General features: G+C 40.7%; 1 protein-coding gene across 3 annotated transcripts in view; it reads left to right on the plus strand.

Moving 5' to 3' along the window:
• Positions 1-26,984, plus strand: part of LOC110175286 (SH2 domain-containing adapter protein F) — a 59,444-nt gene that overhangs the window by 17,670 nt on the left and 14,790 nt on the right. For 2 of the 3 annotated variants that reach the window (XM_020941435.2, XM_055154600.1), the window contains exon 3: positions 23,426-23,644. In XM_020941435.2, coding sequence (XP_020797094.2) covers positions 23,426-23,644 — 219 coding nt within the window. Of the gene's footprint in view, positions 1-23,425; positions 23,645-24,378; positions 24,478-26,984 lie in introns of all 3 variants that reach the window. The other variant, XM_055154599.1, reaches the window with a different exon arrangement.

Here is a 26,984-nt window from a genome sequence, read left to right on the forward strand (position 1 = left end):
CTGTGAGTGGGCAGAGAACAGTGCAGCTGTTGAGGGACATGAGGAGAACAGATGGACAGATACACTGGAATGTGATTACAGCAGTGTTTTTCAACCTTTTTTGAGCCACGGCACGTTTTTTACATTGGAAAAATCTTGCAGCACACCACTAACCAAAATGTTACAAAATGACACTATACAGTATATTTAATTACAATATAATTTCTACATTAATTTCTACTTACTCAGTGTGAGACCTGCGCCTGTTTAGATAAACACAAAGCTGATATCCTGGCAGGAATAGAAGAAAGACACACACGAAGCTCTTCATCAACAGCTCTCAGTCTCTCTCTGTTTTTAGTTTTTATAGCAGTTAAGCTTGAAAAGCTTCTTCTGGGTCAGAATCTTGTCCAAGGCCCAGTTCGGAGTTTGCATTCGTCCGTTTTAAAAACTTCTCCATGACTGTCACCACGCACATGCGTTACTAATTCTTTTAAAGCAGGGGTGCTCACACGTTTTCAGCATGCGAGCTACTTACAAAATGACCACGTCATAAAGATCTACCTAATACAAAACCAAGCAAACTGCACTGAAACACTCTATGCCCCTTTTTTGGACCCTCCCCCACAGTTTGAGAACCCCTTCTTTAAGAGAACTTCCTCTGGCACTTTACACAAAACTGTGAAAAAAGTGAAGGAAGATTTTTAAACCTGTTTTTTAAAGTTCCAAACTGGAGTTGCATTCTTTTCTGGTTTTGCAGTGATACTTACCAGCCTCTGCACATTTACCAAATCAAATGCACATCGTGACAAACACAGATGCATCTGTGCACTTTAATTAGGCAAACTTCAGCCAAATGTGGCAGTAGGTCTGTTCTGTAGGTCTGCTCTATGCTGTAGACCTGCTTTGTGCCAACACTGTAACACAAATTTAGGCTGCGTTCAGACTGCAGCCTGAAGTGACCCAAATCCGATTTTTTGGCTTCTATGTGACCTGTATCCGATCTTTTAGTGACAGTCTGAACGGCACAGATCCGAATTTTTCAGGCCACTTGGATATGTGGTACTGAATCCGATACATATCCGATCTTTTGACATGCGACTTCAGTCTGAACGGCCAAAGCGCATCCATCCGACCTACACGTCATTAACAAGCGACAAACGTCACTATTCCGCGCTGAAGCAGGCGGAAACCGGAACTGTAAAATCGCCAGGTGCTCAATGCTCGCGACCATATTTGGACAACTTCCGTAAACACAGAGCACGCTCCCTGCGGTTGACGCATGGGGTTGACGTCATCATGTCCTCCAGTGCGCATGCGGGACACTTTCGGGCCGTTTACCGTTCACACTGAAGTCACAGACAAGTCGCATTGGAAATGTGAACGACCTCGCAAAAACATCGGATTTCACAAAAAAATCGGAATTGAGCATTAAGCCCTGCAGTCTGAACGTAGCCTTAGACTCGTTTTTGCTTCACGTTTCGTGTTGCTCTTCTAATCAACGCGCACTGTGGGAGGGGCTTGTGTTCGCTGTACGCAGGAAGGAGCGAGAGCGTGAAAAGGCGAGGGGCGGCGTGCTGACGTGAGGCAGATGGACAGGTAGGATGTTTAGGAAGTTTAACCTGCCCTGTGATGCACGCTGGTACACGAGGGCACACGCTGTTGCAGACAAGCCGTGCGTAGGGAGCGTGTGTGTTTGTGATGTGCCGTAGAGTCTCTGCGGGCTGCACTGAGACGCCCCACACGCTCTGGCACACCTGTACAAGTTTATTACCAACAGCAGCGGCCGTAATGAAATATGATCGCACTTGTTGAGTGTCAGACCTTGAGTGACAGACAAGACCGAGTCCAAACGCGAGTCCGAGACGAGACACGGCGATCTACCCACACGACCTTGGCGATCGACTGGTAGATCGCGATCGACGTATTGAGCACCCCTGTTTTAAAGGAACGAGGCAATTAGCTGCCTGTCGCCACCCGGACGAATATTAGATCACTCTGCCAGTCATTATATACTAACTACACTGTAGTATAGTGTCCGTGCTGTAGTAAGTACAGCACGGACACTCGACAATGACATAATGTTTGCAGGTAATAATTAATAAATTTTAATTTAAAAAAGTGATATTGGATAATTTCTCACGGCACACCTGACGATCTCTCACGGCATACTAGTGTGCCGCGGCACAGTGGTTGAGAATCACTGGATTACAGTGTTAGGAGTGCAAATGGACAAGCTACTCAGCTACTCCTGTGTCTGCAACGACCAACAGGTCGTTCACACTGCAATTAAATTCAGTATGAATGCATTCAGTCATAGGTCTTTCAAAACCTTTAACTTAATAAAGAATTTTAAGAAAAATAAAAGATGATGTTCCTTTTCCATCCCTCTCTTTATGTGCTTGTCCACAAAGTCCACAATACTACAGCTGCCTTAGTCTTGTTTGTGAGATTTTGCTTCCCTACACTGACATTCATCTCTTTTCTGTGTGTAGCCAGGAGGCAGCCCATTGCCGTTCACCGTGATAGACTGCGGACTGCGGTCTTTCATTGGAGCCTTGTTGTCTTGTAAAATAACCTAGGGGACTTTTTCTCTTTGGGAGCCAATTTATTGGTGACATTTATTCTGGAATGACCTTCTGGTTTGTCTTCCATAGATACACAGCATTATCTGTGCTTGCAGTGTAATCAAATTGTTATTGGAGAGCCTTTAATCATCAGTATGCAATAAGGACATCTGTACAAAATATTTTATAGTAGACTATTAGTAATAAAATATTAATTGTAACTTGTTGAAAATTGCAACATGCAGCATTTAGCACCCCTACCATATTTTTACCCATCCAATGTGACATTTTAACCTCATTACTTATTCCATCAGGAGGTTAATTACTTGGAAGAAGGGGGCTTACTTGCCTTAGTATGACAAAATGACACAAATATGTGACTGTCCTTTATTTTCCTCTGCTGCAGTGGTCTGATCTGCAGCCTGATTGTCATTGTTTGTGCAGTCTTATCAATCACACAGTGAGATCAGTGAAGCAGTGAGATGCAGCCTGCCCGGCCTGTGGCTCGGCTGCTGGTTCGTTGTAATGGGTTGGGTTAATTCGATATGGTGTGTGGCTCAGCACGCTCATTAGGGACAGAACAGGCTCTCCATCACCAAGACCACTGCCAGCAAATGGAAGGCACAAAAAGCAACGACTGAGAAAAAAAGGAAGAAATGTGTGGTGTGGTAGGGGTCAACAGAAAACACTGAACGGTTGACCAAAAATATTTTATTCCAGATTGCTTTAAGAATGTATTTCTCTAAATGCTTTACCTTTTTTTCCTATACCCTCATAGATTGTAGTGCTCTGAAAGTCATAAAGTATAGACCATTCTATCATTTATCCACTGTTATTTCCAACTGCATCGCCAGTCAGGAGACAAGTGCTGGAGACTGAGAATATGTGGCAGCCAAGCAGCTAGCGAAAGAGCACAGAAATGTTATCACCAGTCGACCAGAATGCCTAAGAAGGCAGAGGTGGTGCTTAGGGTAAAAAATAGAAAAACAAATAGGCCGGGGAGCAGAGAATGAAATCGGTTCATTTCCATTGGAGCATTGCGTTTCTCGCCTGCTGTGCGTATCAGTGTGTGAGTGTGTAGCATCATGGAAGATTAGATGCAGTGAACTATCAATAGTAGATCTACTTCACCAAACCCAATGAGTTGTCAATGATGGCACGGTCACAGATTGGTAGTGTGGATAAGGGAACACATAAGGGTCACATAGCTCTATAGGACCTGCTCTCTTGGTAATTGACTTGTGTGCACTATTGACTGGTCATAGTGATTAAGAAAGCAGGGCCACAGAGTCTGTGAGTTCCCAGGGCTGGACCTCACACAAATCCTATCCGAGTAACCCTGGCCTGGGGCAGGGCTCTGGTGGTTAACCTAACTCTCACTGACCCGGAAACACCGATTGGGCTGCTCAAGTGGAAGAGTGGACATTGAAAAGCCACTCAAAGCGCTTTGTCCTTGTTTTTCATTTTTCTGCAATTGCTTGTGTTAAGTTGAATATGATATCAATCTCTTGGCAAAAAGGTGCAATTGTTTATTTGTTTTTATTGCTCATTTAATTAGTTGTAACATACATTCTTTGGTGTATACTACTTTTTCATAAAATGTGACATAGAGTATTATATTAATTCCTGTTGTTGGCAATGATGCTGTAGTTTTTATGCATTATATTGTATATGTATAAGCTTGCATTGTTTTTTAATAGGCAGGATTCCTATTGATGACCAAATGTAAATGGTCTGGATCATAGTGACATTTAAAGTCAGCTAACAAACGTCATACAGCATGATGATTGCATGACAGTGGGTTTGATGTGCAGTAAATGAGACGAGTCCTAACGTGAATGTCCTTATTTGACCAAGCAAACATGTCATCTGGGATCTGACTCATTCTGTACTCTCTCTCTTACTCCAGTGAGCCCCTTCAGCTGCAGGTTCCAGCACATAAAATGTGTGGCATCAGAAAGTCTTAGTTTCCTGGACCCACTCACAGTAATAATAGCTAATGGCTCTCACTGCTGACTAAAGACTTCCACACACTTAAGGCACAAGTATGTGGCACATCTGAATCACAACAAATGCCTTGTACACACAGAGTGGGTAATGGGGTGGAGCTTTTTAGGTGGTTTTATATTGGGACTTTAGTTGTATTTTGCTTCCTTCCTCTATTGATCGATTGATCAAGATCAAGATTGATTTTATTATTACAAGAGAATTGCAAAAGATTTTCTGGCACGTGCCAATGGTTGTTTATAACAGCAATGCAAAAAAAAAAAGTAAGATGTTTTTTTTACTTGGTATAGCTATAGGATGTGTGTCTCATTAGCACAGGTTTTATGGTGATCTGTTCCCTGCTGGACACCTCAAAATGGACCACGATGACATCACCCAGGCAAAGCTCACATTAGACTCATAGTGTGCACAATGTCCACAGTATGACTGGTGGCTGACAGCACGTCTGCATGGCTCAGTTTTCACCAGATCAGCACTACACACTTCTAAATTATGAGTGATGGGCTATGATTTTGGTTTAATGCCATATGCGCACAGAGGAAGGAACCCTTGTCTCAGCGTTGATCTGCAAAACATTAATATCGTTAACAGGACTCGGGGCTCATTACAGCTGAGCAGATGTGGCAGACAGAGAGAGGTGCTGTAGGTCTGCTTTATGTCCACATGCACGTTTGTATACAGTGGACTGATGCTGCTGTGTGGGCACCTTTGCTGTTCTCAGTGGGTCCATGTCTGTTTACATAGGACATTTATGTGCTTGTAACCAGGTAACACCAAAGAGAATCCTTTCAAACAGAGATTCAAAGCTACTCTTTGAAATTTGCATGTGGCTCATTCAGAAAAGACATCCTATGCTAAATGTAATTCATTCACTGCACTTCAACAATGTATGTTCATAAATAATTCATAAGTAGCATTTTATTATCAAATAAATACATTAAAATCTGTTTAAATTAATTTGGAAGTAGATTAAAAACTGGCATTCAGCCAGCAACAATTATCTGTTATAATAAAGAAGATAAAACTATATTTAAGATTTTGCCTCTGCTTTTTCAGTACACACCATAAGCTGTTGAGTTTAATGCGTTATCTATTCAATTCTTTGAAACAGTTTAGGGGCATATCTGAATATTTTGACACAATGAGAAAAAGCATGTATCATGTGCTTTACTTGAACTTACTTGATTTGAGAATTAGCACTAACTATACACTCATGCGTCACATCAGCTGCATGCTCTGCTTGTCAGTATTACTATGACATATGACACTATGTCAATAAATAAATGAATGTGATATATATATGCTTTTCTTTGTTTTAAACCATGAGCAACTAACTTTAATGCAGTTTGTTGGCATATCTGATTTTTTTATTGCAAAAGGAGGAAGTAGATATAAATTATAATGCCTTATATCTTGTCCTTAGCTCTCACATAACCCTCTTGCCTCAGATGGCAAATCAAAGCAGGGGTGGACCACCATTGCACAGCCCATCCAATTGGCTCTCATCCCAAAATGTATTTTAGTGACCTATAAGGTTTTAGGATATGATTGTATGGGTTTTTGTGGCTCATGTCAAACTAACTCCCCCTCTGCTCCGTCACATGACTGGTCTGGGCTCCACACTGGTGGACAGAGTGCTGAGGAGAAGCCTGCTAAGATGGAGGAACAACAAAAGTTGTGTCCCACATGGACCAGGTGGTGTCCACAATGTCCTGTCCGGAGCCCTCCTGCTTCTCTGATGGGGGCCTCCTGATTGCAGCCTTTGTCACAGTTTGTGCTGTAGCCTGTGCGGTTGGCAGAGCAGAGCTCTTCAGTGGGCACTGGCACTGGGAGAGAGCAGAGAACAGCTGTCTCATTCAGAGCAGACTGCTGCTCTGCAGGACATCCTCTACTATCCTCTCCAGAGTTTGACCATGTTCATCAGCACCCACAAACATTCTTTTCTGCCTTGTGTCTCTTGGCTGCCATATAAGACTGGGGCAAACAGAAAAAAAAACATTGACTGCAACAATTAACTGGATCCATAACTTGATATATTGTTTTCAAGCTCAGAAAATCTTCAGTGTGGTGTGAAAATGAGCCCCATAAAAGGGTAAAACGGGTGTAATTTTTCTTTGCACTTGATCATTGCAGCACCATTTGATTTTGTAGAGAAAACAATGAGAATGTCAAATGGCTGTATGGAATTAGCCAGTATAGACCTCCTTCAGGTTTGGAAACATGCTCAGACTAGATATTTTAGGATTTAATATGGATATCTCTGAGCACTGAGCTTTGCAGTTTCTTCCTTTTTCCTTGTTTCCTGAGCCAGGTGTGGAACACACACATGCTCACAGCTGTGCAGTGCACTGATGTACACTGCAATGGGCTCATTAATTCTGAGCAGTGTTCCTAAGCTGCACATGGTTTCTTCAAAGGGACCCTTACCCTCTCTTGCTTATTGACCAGAGATTATTGAAGAGTCAAAACAAAACACTTGAGACCACCATATCTCAGATGTATTAAGAGGAGTATCTTATGTTCAGCAGTATGGCATTTTCCCCACACTCTTTAGAACATTCTGACTTTGAACTGTCATATACCATCACACCAGTCATGGTAATGCACAGCAATGCATTGATGTTATTGGATGGACTTAACTATACAACATCTCAGCACTTGCTTTTCCCCTGTACCTTGCCTTTGTTCACCATTTCTCTTTTTAGCCCCTCACCTGCTCCCTAGGGATTTTCCTATCGCCTCCAAATTTATCAAGTCTCCTCTCCTGTCTCAGTCCCTCAGAGAGAGGCTGTGTAATGGATCTGGAGAGCAGCCTGCAGGAGGCTGGGACCGGCTGCAGCTTCACCTGTCCATGGCACGTTTACTACAGCCCAGCAGGGGCGAGTGGCGAACACTGACCACGTCCCACTTGTGAATAGAGCCGGAAGCCCCCTTCTCCCTCCCACCTCCACACTCCATTTCCGGACAAAGGAATGCCACTCACTGGGTCAAGTGTTGGCAGACACACTTTCATTCCTGCATGTATGTCTGTTCTCTCATTCACTGCCAATAAGAGCAGTGTTTAGGCTGACAATTGCATAATAGCCGAGTGTCTTTTTCCTCTTGGTGAGATAGAACATCCACATTAAACTTCCTTTCTTTACTTATCTCTTTGCTCTCTGAAAAGACTTAGTGGGGAATAAAGAGCTGGAGTGCAGGGAGTCAGTGATAGAAATGGGTCATGTTCTTAAAACAAAATCAGGGGAGGTATCCTGTCTGTCTCTGCATAACTACAACAACACTAAGCTTATTTGCAGGCTTACTTTGTTCCGGACAATGTACTTAAAGTTGTAAAAGGAATGACTGTAGGCTACTGAGCCATTATCCTTGTAATAAAGTATATAGCTGCAACCTGAAGGTATAGGCCATAAATTATATCCAGTTCTTTTCAGTCACAGATGAATTTGTCACCTCAAAATAATATGTTTCAGCGAAACCTGGAAGCAGTGTCTTTACCTCAATTGGATCCATAATATATATACTTAATAGGAGTCTGTGAACCCAGCTTCCTGAACTGCCCTAACAAAGTTTCCTATTACTTACATTGTGTAGTAGGCAGGCCCAGTTTATTGGCTCTGTGTGAGATTTAGTTACAGTTGCTGTACGCAGTCTAGAACTAGCTGCTGTCTCACTACTCCAATTAGAAATAGCTACTGTCTCACATTTGCATTGAATTGAAAATCTTTCTGAGACAAAGAAACTGCAATGAACTATACTAAGCAAATGAACAGTGCGTAATCAAACCATTCTGCTCTCACTGTCCTATATGACAGGCAGATGGGCCATAACATCTGAATTCACAACTGAAGGCATTCGCATCATTTGGCATTGAGCAGGTGTAATAGAAACTTGTAGCTCTCACTTAACACAGAAGTGAGAGATCAAGTGAATTACAAAACTAACATGGCGACCGCTCTGATGCCTCTGAATTACACCCCATCTGCTTCTATCTATTAAAGGGGCTTTTAACCAGAATATTCAATGCTTGTTTAATTTAGCACGCAGCATGAGAGACCTCAAAAGGTGTAAAGTGGATTAAGGAACTAATCAAACCCGCTCACCCTGCAGCCATCACGTCTGCTAGTGTGCACCTCGGCTAGATTCATTGCGCATATTTTTTGCAACAGATGCTGATATGTCAGAGAAGCTTTATTAATGGCTGCAGAAGGATCTCATATTGGCAGGTATTAATTTACAAGTGTACACTCATTTTCTCTGCTAACCCACACTGCTTGCTTATTCAGACAGCATTGCGCAAAATGACGGTGAAACTGAGAGACCAGCTGCCCAAGTCCATTACGGCAATCAACTCTGCACCCTTGTCATTCTCCCACACATTTCACTATCTAGATGTAATGGCACAACTTGACTATGGCTTTTAAAAGGCTCAATTAGACCCGGTTAAAGGAGGGAGGGAAATCGGCGCGTTACTTAATGAATGTCAGGAGGCGAGCGATTATGACATGTCAGAGAATGGCACCGGAAAATAGAAAATGGGCACATTCGAATGAGCGCATTAGCAGTGATAACAATTTATGTGACAAGGCTCTATCCAGCCAGCTAATGCATACAACTCGGGTATGAAAGAACAGCCAACATAGAATTTTTGGTCTGAACACAGGTGGGCCTTCTTTATAGACTTTAAATGAGCAGCCAAGTCTTTCCTTAGAAGTAAACACACATACTTCTCAGTCAGAGCAGGTGGCATGTTTTCTATAACCCCACATAGTACATTTCTTTGCCATTTGCCTCAAGTCAGCACTGGCTCCTTTCACTTTATACTTGGTTTGCATCTGCATCTTGTCAAACAGATTTGGAGCAAACACTCTTTTATGTCACGTTTGGCTCCTCTGGTGTTTACTTGTAGTGTGCTTTTACTTCCACTTCTTACTACAGATATCACCATTTGTTGATAATAAGTCGTAACATTTCAATAGATCAATGTAAACCTCTTACATGGAGGGAAATTTTATTTAGATAAGAAACGGCACACAGAAGTCACATTCATATGGTGGCTGTTGTTTGGATCAGATACTTTGATTGGGAGTTGCACAGTTCCCAGAGTCATCTTGTGTCCCACAGCATTTATCAGTGGTGTAAACACAGAGGCGCATTGCCAGAGCTCTTCCACAGATGGTAGGATGAAGCATTCCACTTTGTTGTTCCTGTTTATTCAGCACTGCTCATCGCCATAATGAAACAGCTTCATTACACCAATTTGCACTCGTTCAGCATTCTGAGGAAGTCTGCAGATGCTCCAGCTGCACCTGTAATAAACTCAGCCCACTCTTCACACAACAACCACTTAGATGACACTGACAAAATCAGCGCTAATTTGTCTTCAAATTACAGGTTTAGATGAAGCGTGAGAATTATGTGAGACACTGGTATTTATGTGTCACCAATTAGGTCTCATTTTCTATTGCAAACTTATTTTCAATCCGCTATTTTTAATGTAACCACAAACTAAATATTTTTGCTTAGACATGTTTAAAAAAGCAACAAGTACTTGCACCGCACAAGCATTTTCTCAACCATATTGTAGCTGTTTTAGGGATCTACACATTTCACACATTTAAAGTACACAGATCTGGGCATTTCATATGAATGCCACATGAAAATAACAATGCAGTTAACTTTGTTTTTCTTTCTTTACTTTACATAAATAGCATTTGTTAGACGTTATACTTTGCTCCTGGCATGTTTAGTGTCTGATGTAACTAACAAATAAACCTAACCCTACTTTTTAACATCTCTGCAACAGGATGTTGAAAGTAATATCATGTTTTAAAGGTCATTTCAAAACCTTTTGCATGAAGCATGCGTCTCTTTAAACAAACCAGAAGGAAAGTAATGATTAGGGCAGGTGGATGGTAGACTGGCCTAAGATGAGTTTTCTCTGACATTTAAGACTCCTTTATCTTTGTGCTTTCATTATATCAGTAAATATCATTTGTGGTGTCCTAGTGTCAGACAAATAACTTTCTTCAAACCTAATTTAGTCATCCATGTGTGCAGCCTATTTCACTGGGTAGACACAAGAACTTGTTTACCACATCAAATAATCCGCACAGCCTTTTCATCTACAGTGGAGGAGAGAGGAGGTGTCTTTGCTTGTGGCAGGAGTGTCTGAAGATGATCCCAACATGCGTGACACTAAAGACCATATCTGGAGCGGTATGAGGGGCTGCTTATGCTATATGCGCCAGCAGAATCTATCAGTGTAATTGTCAGTTGCATCAGATAGCTCCCACACAACTGCCTATACTGTACACTTTTAATTGGAACTGCAGCCAAGTGTAAAATTAGCAGTACAGCATCTATACTGGAAAGATAAGCTTTGGAGAGCACCATCTGCATATTCAATATTGAAAGGATTTAGGATATATTTTAAAGGCACACTTAAGTTTTCTGGTAGATGGTCTGTCACTTGTCTCATGAAAATGTTATTGCTTCGCCTGCTATTGTTCATTTATTCAATTGCAGAAGTTTTTATTTCCAAAAACCTTTTTAGTTAAAAATGTATGGAATTTTGCAGAACATTGCAAAAATGTTCAAAGTAATTTCAAAAATGTTTCAAAATAATAACTCCACGAAAGGGCGAGCACCTTCCACTTAAAAATGTGCATAGTGCCCCTTTAAGACATACAAGTGGTCGGGGATTTTTATATTATGTTTATCACGTTCTTTTGTTGATTTTTTGGAAAACAGCTTTATTATTTAGAACCCCAACCGTGAATTCAGATACTCCAGTAAGCTTTATTTTGAAATAATAATAACTCCCACAAAATATGAGCCCAAGCCAAGAATCCCAGTTCCTCAGAACCATATCTTAATAGTTGTTTTCTGACTGCAGAAATATTGGGAGTGCATTCCTTCACCCTCTAATAGGTCTTGTTTTGTAATTTTGCTACCCTTAGAGGAACTTGGGCTTCATTATTTTTCTGCTCCCATATGTTTAGCTTTTTGGTCCAATGTGAAGGCTGGTGGAAGGGCCCGGGGCGTCTCACAGTGTGGCAGATGGTGGCCTACTCAAACAAGCAGACACATTACCCAGGATTCCCCTCTGTGCCCGGGCACTGTTCAGAGCAGCAGACCAGCCAACTGTGGGTCAGCTGGCAACAGGGCCACTGCTCACTTTCTGGCATCTCAATTTTCCATTCACTGCGTTTCATTGCATTTTGTCATTGTCAACTTGTGCTAATTTCTCAACCATTTGGCAGTGTCTGTGAGCACAAACAAGCCCTAAGAGAGATGTTGTATTTTCAGTTGTTTTTTCTGTGGCTTAGTTTTGCCAAGATACAAAAATTTCTTACTGGATTTTAGTGAAAGGCTTATAATATGTGATACTATTTTTTTATATCACAACAATTATAAACAAAACTCTTTAAAATAAAATTATATTCCTGACAAATAATCGTATGTTAGTGCTATCTTTTTCTGACCGAGAAAGTAATATATTTTTCAGTATCTACTTAAACCAGTATTACAAATAGACAACTAGACAACCCTAATAACTAGATGAACTTCAAACGTTTATTTCACCAGACTTGCTGCACCTGACCATGATCAATTATGGCATGTGGCTAACTTTAGCAGAATTTTGTGATCAATAACAATAAATCCAATACAGGTAAAACAATATTATTAAACTGCAGGGACGTAGATAATCTACATGGATAGTCTTATTCTTGCTCTCCAAATTTGAGAAATCTATGCGTCATCTTCCAGAAAATACTCAAGACTCTCCGTCTGCTTCTGACATACACTAGACCTTGATGTTGATAAATCAGGCTCTTAGGACACGAGTCGCAAGCCTTAATGATGATCAAATGCCTCTTTCTTAATTGAATTGTCTGCCATTGCTTTGTAAGTGTATGAGGACAGAGAGCAGGGAGGCTGGGGAATCGGTGGCGCAGTGTTCAAATAGACCTTGAATGGCTAATGAGTGATATTAATGCTTAATGCAAACAGACAGCCATTGAAATTCGACGCTTTCCAAGAGGACGTAACATGATGGAATGAGCCACCATGAGCGTGTCATCCATTTCAACCGTCCGCGCTGTTATTCATGGCTCCTTCCAGTGCTGTGTATTTTTCAGTCCCATCTGCCGCATGCTTGTGTCCTCTCCTGCCTGCTCTCAGCCTGCCTGTGGAAAGGTCAGCCATCATTTAGCCAGCAGAGAATGCGTTTGCTGGTGCCACATCCTCGTCAGCGTGTCCACAAGAATTTACACAACAGCGCTGGAAAATGTCAGGACATACTGAGCACGGGGATAAGGCGCTCGCAGCATTATATTTCTCTTCCGACACTGTAATTTAGACTAATCAGCGACCACCTCTTGTCATACACCAAGAAGCACTTATAATGTCTGTTTGGCTTTCGTAGCACATTTTTCCACTGACATTTCTGGATTCTGGATTTCTGGAGAATCTGAGTCAGAGCATGGACCCTCCTCTTCCTGACAGGATCCATGTAGCTTCCCATGTCTCAGCAGGAAGTGCAGAAGTCAGACTGCGCTGTCTTTCAGCCTGACACACACACACACCATCAGAGTCTCCATATGCTCTTCCCTCTGCTGCTATAGTCGAGGAACAATGTGCCTTCATGTTTCCTAGCTTATTGTCACTCTCACATTTCACACATAGAGCATAGACCGTTCACGCAGCCTCTCGCTCAGCATAAATCACTGGTGTCTCCCTCTCTACAGGGGTTGGTATAGGCTGAGTTCCTACCTCCTGCCAACTTTTTTCATGTGCCTAATTTCCTGTCAGTTCCACAGAGACTCCTCCTCAGCAGAGAAATGTTTTATTCATTGACAAAAACAGAATAGCTCTTGTCAGAGGTTAGAGGCACAACTGTGCATAGCAGAGAGATTATGAGTGTTGAACAGTAAGCCGCAGCCACCTCACCCCAGTGGAATCCAGAGGAGAGTGGTTGAGCCGCGTGGAGAGAAGGCAGCAGGTGCAGGAATGTGTTCTTAGCTCTGAGCCTGACTGGTCTTGTCAGCATACCCTTGGCACACTGCACTGAAACACTGGGGGAGGGGTTCTGACAGATGATAATGGACATGTGACATAGAGTCCTATTCTTGTACCAGAACAAACCATATGTACATAATTTTAAAGTCCTTTTATTTACCAGCTGAGTTTTATTGTATTGACCACAGAGTTAAAGTTGGAGAAGAATTCTGTACTTTCATTTGAGCTGTGCTCACAGCACACATGCAGCAGCCCTCTGTGGCCCTGTCATGGTATTTTAGACCTTTAATGGATGGTTCTGTGTTACAAGGTGTTATTAGTTTGTGTGTGACATGTGTTTTACGTTTGCCTATGTGAGTACTTGTAATTGCCAACGGCTTAGCTTAAAGTGGAAGACCAAACTGGGCTGCACAATAAATCGCAAAAGTATCAATATCTCAATATTGGCTACCACAATAATCAATATTTTTACAAATTAAATATATTGCAATAACACCAACATTCTTGTTTCAAGATTGTTGTTTTTGACAGTTGACTATGAATTAAGGCATGCATCTATAATGCAGTATTTAACAGCCATATCAAAGAGTTTTAGAATATTGTGCAGTCATAGAACATACACCAAACTTTTAAGCTGAACTTGAAATTGCTCTCTGTGGTAAGGATCCTGGCTGCTTTGCCTCATGCATTTGTGATTTTCAGGTGGCATTCCTTCTGGGCTGTAGCAAGATGAGCAGCTCACAGAATGATTACAATTCAGAAGCAAACAGCAGATGCAATGGGAAAATGAAACTGAGTTGGAAATCAGTGTTCACCAGCTGCCCTGGCTTTCTCACCCTCTCAGCTGTTACAAAAAATGCCATTCGATTTTTGAAATTGCATTTTGCCTGTTCAGTTTAACAAGATGTCATTAAAAATAATAAACTGAACTGTAATATGTAAGAGTGATATTTGATATGTAGCCTACATTTAGTCTTTATCACTGGTTTGTTCTCCCCATTCTCATTTTGCCTGGACCATGTTTAATGAGCTAGGAATTGGGGAGGGCCATGTTACTCATGCAGCATCGTGCCTTTTATTGGTGTGAGTGTTTTTATGGGATTGCCACTGGCTTCTGACTCCACATTGCTCTGGCTTTCGATGCGATACATAGATTTTCTGCGCAATGGTGTCAACCAACTCCTGAGCCCAATTCCAGTCAGTCCATAATGGCAATTCTGGGACAGTGACAGTGCCTTTTCCAAAACACAGCCCTGCCAGAGCATTCTCATGGCCGTAGTTTCATTAGTGGTGTGTTTTTTCTTAGGACTTGGGCTATAAAAGTCAGTGGTGTGCTGACGGATGCTTGGCAAAGGTTCCCAGGCGACTATTGCTGCTGGAGGAGCCCACGTGGCATGCTGCAGCCACATGTCTGGGGCCCAGCCAACTGTGAGGCATTGTAAAAGTGAGGCACAGTGCCTACAGCTGACATGCAGCGTAAACTCACAAACTATGATTATGCTCCATCATACTGGCAAGCCTGTCTCAGTCCAGTGTTCTGTTTCTGCTGCTTCAGTCTGACAAAATAATAAGGGAAGTGTAAATATATTTAACTAAAATAATCAAATAGTCACATGAGTTTTAAGTAAATGTATACTGTACTGTTAAATCTGGATAAATGGAGAATGTTGGATCAAGAAAAAGCATATGAACCAACATTGTAACAAAATATAAAAACATGAAAAAAGGTAGGACTATCACAAGTATCAAAAATTAGATGCTAACTGATTATTAAAACTAATATCAAAACTAGATACTCATTTGAAAATTATCAATACAAAAAAAATCATATTCACTGGACAGACATAAACCTTTACTGAGTAGCCTAGCTCTAGAATGATCTTAAGCTTTATCAGAACAAAGATAAAACCACACTAGTATGTGCGCAAGAACCACTATAAAAACTACCTGGACAACTGAAGGCTTACACAAATATAAGGCCACATGGTAATATAAAAGAAAGTACAGCGATTTGTTGAAAATTGCATTCTATTTTCTAAAGAATTGGTGTTTTTATTATCTTTGTGGTATTGGAATCAATATTGAGTATCAAGTCTATTCCTTAGTATCAAGTTTGTAATTTTAATATATACTATACACTATAACAGTGGAGACCATAATAGTTGATAATTGAAGGCTATCTTCCATACCATCATTGTGTGGCTCAGATGGGAAAGTCTACAGAAAGGGTTGAAGGATTTTCTCATTATCTGGTAAGCACTGTCTTAGTCAAGGTTCATGATGCAGCCTGTTTTGGGGTAATCACTTTTGTTTACAAGAGCTCGTTTTCCACTGCACAATTTCAGACTAGATTTGCATTTATTGTTCAGGCACTCTTCATTTGTGGGGGACTCACTCATTAAAAAAATGAGAGTGACTATATGGGACAGCAGTGGAGAGTGAGATAAGGCAGTAAATTAAGAAGTTCATTTGGAGACAAGCAAAATACATGTTTTTGTGGGCATTTTAATGTAATTATAGTCAAGTATTTGTTTTGGGTAATGTTTTTATTTTGTGCAGTCTGACAGTAGCTAAATCCTATGAGGGGTGACACAGCAAGCTTTTGTTTGCCTCTGTTAAAAAAAAAAAGGATAGTATAATCTCTATTTGCTTTGTTTACTCCTCAGGGGACGGTGTAGAGAGCTGTATTGATATAAGCACTTTTTTTGTAAATTTTCAAGTGCCCTAATTTTGAGCAGAATATTTCCAATCACATGTGATGTAAAAAGATGCCTCGCCCAGCAGCTGCACAGTTGTCAAATATTGATTCAAATGGCAACAAGAGATTGCAGTCCAGATTGGGTTACTGTGTGACACATCAGTCAGAAGGATTATGAGATCTGTTTGATAGCAGGGAAAGACAAGGCAATCACATAACAACATGACAACAGAAGAGATGAAATGGAAACCATGTTGCACCACTGATGCAATATTCATGACAGGTTTATTGTCACAGAACAAATGATGGCCACCAACAACAAGCAATAAATGTGCTAGTTTCACTTTCACTTTATGACTCTCATTGATTTGATTTTATTGTACAAAGTAGATGTTTTAAAACATAATGTTCCATTTAAAAGTCTTATTGATTATTATTTTTGTTCTAATACATAATTCTTTTGGAAATGTATGGATTAGGGAGTTTTTGGGTTGCTGCTGAGTGGATGAGACAAATGGATTCAAGTGCATGTTTAGAATTTGCAGTGCAGAGCTGTGTTATGTAAGAGCTTTATATGGGCATAGCCCCACTATTGTAGCAGTGAATTGAGTATCATATTTCTTGGTCTGCTGCACTGCTCTGTCTGCCCTGTCAGACTGAATAAGGTTAGATAAAGTCTTCTTAGACTGACGATGTTCCAGGAGCTCTCTTCAGGCTCTCTTTGTCTGATCTAATGGAAGCTGAAGGGACGAACAGCACACACTCGAGCACACACACTAAACACTGCTTCACACTGGGTGCATTACAGAGCCAGACTGTAGCCTGAGTGAGTAGATAATTTAGACAGGGCAGCTCAAAATAATAGAATGCACAAGGCTCTTAGATGTAAGGCCTTGTGCCAGCCCTACATCAATTAAAGAAAATCTGAAAACAACATTAAAGCATTAACCTTGTATTTTAAATTAGGTTTATGTTGTGTTGTCAATGTTTGTACATCATGTTGTAATGAGATGTATTGAGTCTGGTCTGGTGTAGTGCAGAATATATATTTAAATAATAAATAAATAATGTATGTAGGTAAAATGTTTTAGAAAGATAGATAAACTTCAACTTCATTTGTTGTGTTTTTTTGTTATTATTATTATTTTATTTTTTTTAATGAAATAGTTTCATTGGATTACCATTTAAACCCGTAGTGGTTACAATGTGGTTAAAGGAAGGACATTTCAGTACTCATAAACTAAAAGATCACCTAATTGAAATATTGTGGTTTGGACCTATGCCTTGATTGAGGTGTATTTGAAAGAGTACACATGAAAAGATCAGCAGTCTTTGTGGTGCATAGCCCACAGGCAAGGCTCCAGCCACTTTGTTAGTGTCTAATGCTGCAGTGGTCATATAGTGTTGATTGTCTCTTCAGAAAGTGACATGGATCGGATAGCACCTGCTGGTGTAAACTGTGTTAACAGCTTAGCGTGCTAATCCACCCTTACTGTATTTACACTGGCCCTGTGTAGCAGGTACTCTTCTGAAGGTCGCAATCGTCCACATAGAGCCGAGGTCACCGCTGTGTAACTATTTACTTTGTTGGAGTCCAAAAGCGTGTTTCCCTGGGGATTTGAATGCCCCATAGACTGCAAGTACTGGCAAACAAGTCACAAGGCCACTCCTGCAGAAATGGCCATCACTGATGAAGGGAACAGATCAATACTAAACATCTCAGCATCTTTTTCTTCCTTTTTAGCCTGAAGATGCCTCTGCTCTTTGACATAATGAATATTTATGTTCCCCCGCTGAACAGCTTACACAATAATTTCTAATTTGCCGCGTCTTCATCCTCATTTTATGCTTCATATGCCTCATAATTACCCCTGACTTTGAAGTTTAGGGAAGTTGCCTGACGCATAATGCAGCATTTTTAAAAGCTTTAAGCCTCCTCTTAGAGTTGAGAATAGCTGTAAAACGGGGGTCATCCACAGTTCACTTGTTTAGTGTTTTGAACTAAAATTGTGTGTGGCTTTTGTTAGCTACACACTTTGTACGCAAAAAAAATAAAATACGGTTTTCTAGATCATGCATCCATCTTCACTAATGAGGCAGTTCAAGGAGAGTACCCTGTCTGTCTGTTCCCTGCATGGGAGAGATATAAGAAAATATTATGTTGTGTTTCTTATTTTTTAAATAGAAATGTTTGAAAATGCTCGTATTTTATGGTTTGAAATAAGTAATTTCTTCCTGTAATTGTACAAGCATTATTAAAATTTTGCAGGTGAAGTTGTTACCATAGGCTTACTCTTTTACTTCCACAGTCTCCTGACACCATTTCATTTCACTATCACAAAATGCATGTTAAAACACCTCAGTAGATCTGTGACCCTTGTGTGACCCAAGCCTGTCTGATGTCTTCTGCTCCTTATTTGTGATAAATGGCCCCAACTCTCCATGTCATCCTGTTATTCACTCTATTAGACACTCATGTTGACACCCCTCCAGGGAATCTGCAGAGCTTTGAATTCATAGAAGCTCCATAGTGTGAGTTGCTTGAGGGCCAATCTCTATAAATGGGCTATTGACCCCCATTGGGACAGGGGCACAGGGCGGTTATCCATCTTCATGTGTCCCCCCCTCCAAGAAGACCACACAAACAGATTAGACATCGCGCTGCCAGCTTCTCTTCCGCTTTTTTACCTTCCAGAACCAATCCTTTTGCAGCAGCGTCTCCCCCTACCCAACCGCTAACACTGAACTCTGGATGCACCCATCTGTAATCCGCAGTCAGCCTTATCACAGCCAAAGGAACAATAGTCTCAGAGCCACTCAGAAGCAGAAAATATAGCTCTGGAACCCCCTCACTGTTGAGTAACCGCCATGCATCCTGTGACTGCTCCACATTAAGTCCTCCTCTTCTCTCAAGGACTTTTGTACACGTTTGAGCATCGTCCAAATGAAATATCTACCGCTCCAAATGGCTAATAGAGTCTGTCACACTGCTCTTTTTGTTTGTGCGGTTGCAAGCTGCACCGCGACATAGCAATGGGGCTAGTTGTGTGATTCATGTAGGTGGATGGGGGCATTTTCCAGCCCGCTGTCTCAATCCATCTTCTAATAATGGGCTTTCACCTTAGTCCTGACGAGGTGTAATTGCAAAGGCTCCCCACAGACGATCAATGGCCCTGTCCTCGGTTTGCCCTGCTCCAGATAAGCATTTACATACTGGAGCTGACACACACTTACTTAGTGTCCTTGCGTCATCCAGGTAAAGGCTGGATGATTGCTTACTATGTATGGTTAATTAGCTATTTGGCTATTGGCAGGTTTTTGTTCAAATTCAACTTTACAGATGTCACAGAAAAATACTAATACATTGTAAGTGAGAGATAACTTCTAGAGGACGGCACGCCACCTGTTTGTATCCACGAAGAAGTTGTTTTGCATGGAATGTTTGACAGTTTGGAATTAAACTTATGCATCTCCATGGAGACAAAATGTTCAAACACCAGACCAAAATAAAGGTCAGATGTGTGGGGTGCCCCCACTTACACTAAGAAAGCTTTATCTCACTCTTTTATTTATTTAATGCCATTCTATGGAACATTCTAGGCAACATATTCCCTCAAATGGAGTGGACCAACAGTGGACTCCACCCAATAGAGATTGGCCCTCAAGAAGTTACATATTGCACCTTTTAAAGTATTTTTTTTGTCTGCCACCAACTGTTTATTGAATCTGAAATTCCAATCAAAATAATCCAAAAATGGAAACTAACAAACTGGGTTCATGTTGTGTTTAACTAAACATCTAGGACACAAGTTAGCAACCTTATTATCTAAAATAGGAAATGGGGCTTCAGACATAATTTGTCTTTATCACTCCTGTGTGTATTTATTTTTAGAGCCTCTGTCCCTAAATCACTCCTTCACTCCCTGCAGTGCCTTTTGTTTATGTGACAAACTTGCATCTTCCACCTGTCCCCAACTTTGGCTCTTCTCTTCCCTCAATCCACTCTGTCAACATGTACCCCCAGCCTCTTAAACATGCCTGAAATAGATATTATTTAGTCTGGCTTTATCTTCCATTACTTAAGCACTAGTAGTTGCAGTGTGGTAATTCATAGTGTTAGTAGAAAATGTTGAGGAAGACTATAGGACATAATAACCTCTATAAACTTATGAACAAGCCACTAACACATACTAATAAAGCATACAAACAGGTCGAAAATGACTTGTGAAACGTGGTGAATGAATGCAGGTTAAAAGAATAAACAGTAGCTCTTGCATACTAATGTACTTGCCTCTTTTGTTCGTGAAAGCTCTGTGAGACGTGCAAATGAAATCGGGGCGAGGCGAGAGCACAAGGCTGACAGGATTGTTTTGTCTTTGCTTATAATAACCATTGTAGCCAAAGTCTGTGGGGAACTGCTGGCAGCTTGATGACTGTCTCACTTCAGACTAATCCTGTCACCCACTTCCGCTGACTGACACACTGCACCTTTTGGTTGCCCTTCCTAGCACTCAAATCCACTACTGCAGGTGCCACTTGTACAGTCAAACATATGAAGTCTAATAGAAATCAATCTCCAGAAGCAACTCTTCATCTTCAGTATTGTGAAGTATAACTGCTAAAAATGCAGATGATTCAGTGCATGAAATAAATGGCGTTTGGTATTCAATTGTCAATTTCGTTTGTGAGAGAAGCTTTTATTATATTGTCAGTTCAGCAGTGAGCTAAAGAGACTGAAACACCAATTCACCTTGTTAACATTTAAAGTGAAACACCGTGATAAGTGTGTAGCATCAGAGCGCCTCTAATACCTGAGGTGAGCAGTGCAAATCCTCCAAGCCTGCCTATCTGCGGCCTATTGTTTTCTGCAGGCCAAAAGTCAATTGCATTTAATCCCATACTCAAGAGATCTTACAGTGTTCAGATGCAAGGGCTGTTTACCACACTGAATTGTCTGGCTCAATAGTTGTGGGTGGATGAAAGTCAAACAGAAGGGCACATATGGACACAGTGGAGATTTCATTCTGGCAAGAAAAGCGTTTTTAAGCCAAATGTGTGTGTTTAAATGTCAGTAAGAATGAACGAGGGTGTGATGGGGGAGCTGGTTGTTTACAAGTAGCAGGATGTGGCTGCCAGGTTGGATGCAGTTAATGTTTTGTGATTTAATCCAGAGCTCTGGGTCTGCCCATGTATTGCCTTGATAATACGCCCAGAGGATGCTTCAAGTAAATAGGAGCCTCAATGGCTTTACTGCATAGATAGACGCTCTCTTTCAATTCTTTCAAAAACAGGTTTTTGTAGGTATTCACTGCTTTATAGAAATATATTGAATTTGCATTTCCTGGCTGTATAATGGACATTTCACTCAATGCCTTGTCAAGTCTGTGTAATCCCTCCTTTGTTAAGGAGTGGTTTATGGTAGAAAGGGTTTCTGATGACTCCCATTGACCATTTTACTAAATGTGTTAACTAGTGTTGTCACTATACTAAAATTACAAACTGTAATAGTACTTTTAAAATATAACAAGTGATCTTGCACTAGTTCTGATATAGATCAAGATCATGGTAAAACTGTTGAGGAAATGCCCAATTTTGCCCAACTGTACCAAACTTTGTGGAATTGGGAATAAATTAGGAACAAGTAAGGAAAGGAAGTGGAGCATTTGGGCAGGAAGCTGAACATCCTCTGTTGGGCGTAGGTTGTACTTCAAGGCTAGGTGTGGCCTCTGACCTTTCACCCTAAACAAATGTAGGAGGCCATTAATCGAAGATGAGCTGCATGCGTGTAAACATACAGCCCACTGCCATGCCAGTTTTACTGTAATTTGCCTGGACACATTTGTCTACTCCCACTTTTCTGAGCATGCCTCAACTTGACCCTAGTCAGAATACACAGAGGACTATATCAAACAAATGAATGACGAGCTAGCAATGGCTTGAAGAAATTATCAGATTACTCTAGCCTTTTTTTTTTTCATTTATCTTTTTGACACAAGTTTGGCAGAACTCCATCATGTCTTTTATGCCCACGGTCTAGTTCTACAATTTTTCTGAGAACCTGTTAAATATGTGTGAATGTGAGTGTTTGCCTTTTGCAGGATCATCCATAGATTTTGTGATAGGCAGTGGTCTCACCTCAGTCCACCTCCCCAACAGCCAAGCAGCCAACACAAGTTCCGCTTGGTCCTATGCATTGCTCATTTTTTCCGCAAGAGCTCCCCTGGGCTAAGAGGCAATTATGCAGTAGCGTGGCATAATATTTCATTCTCTTCCCTTCGCATTACTCCACAGCAGTGCTGGCCGCTAACAGCTTCATGTGGCCCAGGAGGAAGGGTGAAGGCTGTTAACAACTTGATACAAGTGGAGGAAGATTGAGGAAGAGGAGAGAAGGCAGGAGGCTGGTGTAGAGGAGTTCTCAAGGGCGTGATGCTTCATTTAAAGTCAGGGCCTTGCATATTTACAGGCAAACAAGAGGAGAGAGGGTACTTTGACATGGAAGACCATTTTGTCATATACTCATTCCAATGCAGAGAATCAATAGCCCATAGGCAGGAATAAAATATGAGACTTATGGACCTATACATTTCAGACTGTTTTTACTCTTTGCCCTGTGTTCTATTTTAGCAGTATGTACATGAGACACAGGGGAAAGCTGGGCAAAGTGTGGTGTGCTTGTACCTAATGCAGGAAGGTTAAATGCTGTATGCCTTTGCAGGTGCTCAACCATCTGTTTTCAGTCTTCTTTCTTTCTTCTTCTGATACACTATCTAGGCTGGGCAATATTTATCAGTTTTTCCCTCATATTGAGTGACAGGATTGACTTTGCAATTCAGTTATTTATTTATTTATTTATTTATTTTATTTTCCAAAAACTAAATAAAATGGCTTCTCAGTGTGGAGTTCATGAACATATGAACAATACAAAATTATTCAGTTCCATTTAACATAAAAAACTGCCCCAAACCGCACACTTTTACTAACAGAGAATTGACTGTAGACCTCTCAATAAAAAAAACCCCAAGCATTATTAGCAACAAGACATCAATTATCTGATCAATTGCACAGCCCTAATTCCTATTCTGTGTGACCAGTCTAAATCCAGTGAATGTCTTTCTTCCCCAATCTCACCCCACCTTTTCTTTCCTACTTGCAGAGATTCGATCTGGAGGTCGAGCACCTAAAGATGGCTCTGTGAGGCAGCTCCCCCTGTATGACACGCCCTATGAGCCTACAGAGAATGGGGGCGATTCTGACCCGGAGCGGTTACTCTGCCCCCGCGAGAGCCGCCTGCCCCAGGATGATGAGCGGCCACCTGAGGAGTATGACCAGCCCTGGGAATGGAAGAAAGAGAGAATTTCCAAAGCCTTTGCTGGTATGTTCTACAATTTAGAGGGGCTATGTAAACTAGTTCATAATTTTTAATCCCGGAGGTTTATACAAGTATGTGTTTTAGTTTAATGAATAAATTACAGTTTTGGTTCAATAATATCATACCATGTGTATTTGTAAATATTTAAAACATAAAACAATGTAAGCCTGACAGTCTATTACCAGAACTGCTTCAATTTGCCATGTATTGTTATGTATTGCCTAGTGGTGTCTGCAGATCTCCTAATGTAATCGGGTCTACTTTGGGGATGCGTGCCTCTCAGGCAGGGCTGCTATGTTGATTTCTGGCTTTAACACAATTAAACCTGATATCTTCTTTCTCCTCCCTAACTAACTCTGACTGTGTTTTTTCTAGCTTTAGTAAATGTGATTAAGGCGTCTGGAAGGTTTGAGGATTCTGTGGCTGCTGCTTACACTACTGTTGCCTTCTTTTTCATTCTTGGTACACTGGCTACATTCTTTTGCAGGTGCCCAGTCTGTTCTGATCCAGTTGCTATGGGGTGCATGCTTGGGTTTTGCAGGTGCATGATGCTGTAGTAGTCCCTAGACATGCAGCCATAACAACAAACAGGGCTGTTCCCAAATCGTATTGGTTTGCAAAAACGTGCAAAGTCTTCCTACTAAAGATGTTGATCAATCTATTCTACATTGGCCTTTTATCTTTATATATACTTTATATATACTTTATATATATTGTTCTTTTTTATTCTTGAACAGCTCTGCTTTGTTATGACTGCATTAGCTACGAGGGCTCAGTAAGTGGCACTGGATCAGGTCCCCACAGAAGAACGGACTGCACCTCTAAAGCCATCACAGGTACCGCTGCAGTGGCTGGGAACTAACCCTCCTCTGTCTAATACTCCACTCTTAAACTGCCATTTGGACTGTTTCCCCTTTCCCTTCTTTAGCACTTTGATGAAGACTCAAATGTAGTGTTTTCCTTCTTTTATTTCTTCTGTAAAATGGTCATTTAGGTAACATGAATCTGTAAGTGTCTTATTGGTATGCTCTGCTGCACATCTCAAATAGACAAGTGTGACTTTCTTGGTTAGAAATTACAGTGTATTATAATCAACTTCCAACGCCTCTACTGAAAGAAGACCTAATAATCATGATTCAGGCTTGCAAAGGCAGCAAAGTGTATTTTCTGCACTGAGTGAGCTGCATACCAATCTACAAGAAATGTATTTTAAACCCAAGGCCTGTCTTTAAACCCTTAAGTAAATTTTATTACAATTTAAGAGTTGCCAGAAATGGAATTCAAAATTCTTTAAACTTTGGTAACCGTAATATGGAACTTACCCTGCTTTCCATATGGTAATATTTAACTGTTAACATTTGCTTATATTCCATATCATATTGAGGAAAATTCTGTGGCATCATTTATTTTGCATTCTTATTAGTCTGTCCTTTTCCTCATTATTCCACACAGCGCCTCTTGTTTGTGTGCAGAAGTTCTCATCAAGTCTCACTATTTAATGCAGGGCTGTAGTGCATTCCTAATCACTTCTCCTCCTCATTATCTTTTTGTCAAGCAGCTCTCAGAAGTTTATTTAGAGGTTTATTTACTAACACAACCTTTTTTCACACGTTACAGACAACAGTCTCTTTGTTTTGGTTGGTGATAAATTTTCTTTTGCAAATCAGTGTGCTGCCTGAAAATTGGAGTAATATTTGTCTTTCACAAAAGGTGTTGCCCAGTGAATTGATTTATTGCATTTGTCTGAGACGAACATTCCCTGTTCAAGTCTGCTCACAATGTGCTTGTCATATTTACAGGTATATAACAGGTTTAGATTGACAAGTGACAGTTGAAGTTAAGTCCAGTGATTAACTATTCTTAGAGTTTGTTTCAGTCCTCAAAACCACAGCTCTTCAGTATTACTAGGCTGCATTGTGTATTGTAAGGGGTCAAAGGAAGGAAAAGGTTATTCTGAGGAGAGAGTGATGCACATGGGCTGTGAATGTGCTACTGGGTGTGTGCTTCTATATAAAAATATTTTAGTAGTGGACTAGACAACTATTATTTAAGGCTATAATGTTATAATGTTGTAATTTGAGTTTTTAAAAGTGTATTTATATTCAGATTAAGGCATAAATATTTTGATTGAATCGACAGTGATTTTTATATAAAACACTTCGTAAAAAGTTTTTTTTTTAAATTTACTACTATACTTCTGGATACAACAATGCGAATGCATTTGTGATAAAATCTATTTTGATATGTGTTTTAGAGTGTGTAACAGTTTTATACCATGTAACAGTTTTATTAAATATTATTATTAAAATAGTTTTGTAAATTAGTTAATTATTCAGATGAATTATTGCAGTCCTATGTCACATTTTGCTCTTCAAACACATTAATCGGAAAGCCCACACCTCTCTGTCACTTGAAGAGTTTAGTTCCTCTCTTAAATCCCTAAAACCTAAATTCTTTGGTATCATATGTCCCATGCAGGCACCAGTTGAGAGTTGTTTGAAGGTGATGAAATTTTAAACTGGCATACAAAGGTCATGGAGTAGCTGTAAGTCAGCGCAGGAGACATCTGCAAATGTTTGCTCTGGAGCTGTGTAATCTAAGAGGCTCTTTGGCTGTACATCTGCTATATTTTGTTCATATTGACCTGTACGAGATTGGTTTGTAACACAGCCTCTAACTGGAAAGCTGTATGTGTGCTTTTCATTTTGTACTTTGTTGGCAATAAATGGCTAAATGTGAATTTTCTGTCTTGACTATAAAGATTGTACGTGTAGCAATTTATTTGTACAGTATCATCACTAGAAAAATGCATGCAAACAACATATTATTTGCTTATGAAAATGGATGCTTGAGCTTTGTTATGCGTGGACTACATGTGGCTTGCCTATGTGAATTAAATAGCTGCTGCCTGTGCCCTGGTAATAATGCAATCTGCATAAAAGCCTATTTGTCTTCATTAATGATAAGGTTAGAGACCAGAGGAATGCTCCATGCTGCAGCACTTTCCTATCAGTGGGTGCATGTTCACTATTATTATTCACCGGTGGGCTATCTCCTGACACGTATGCCATGAAATGTAAATGCCGTTCCTTGTTAGGCTGCTGGGGAGCTGTGTACTTGTGCTTTGGTTAATCAGTCATCCTGCATGCCCTGGGCCATGTCTGCCCCCCCCCCAGCCATACAGCTACTGATGCCTGATTGATGTCCTAGGAGGGAAAGAGTGAGGAAGATTTATTAGAATTTGGTCAACTCAAGACTCAAACATGCACAAGGGAGAAAGATGAGATTGTCAGCTCTGACTTTATGGCACATAGCAGCATTCCCATCAGGAGCGTGAGCCTGG

The sequence above is a fragment of the Boleophthalmus pectinirostris genome, unplaced genomic scaffold, assembly GCF_026225935.1.
Source record: "Boleophthalmus pectinirostris isolate CB_2022bp ecotype Guang Dong unplaced genomic scaffold, ASM2622593v1 HiC_scaffold_19, whole genome shotgun sequence".
Taxonomy (NCBI): domain Eukaryota; kingdom Metazoa; phylum Chordata; class Actinopteri; order Gobiiformes; family Gobiidae; genus Boleophthalmus; species Boleophthalmus pectinirostris.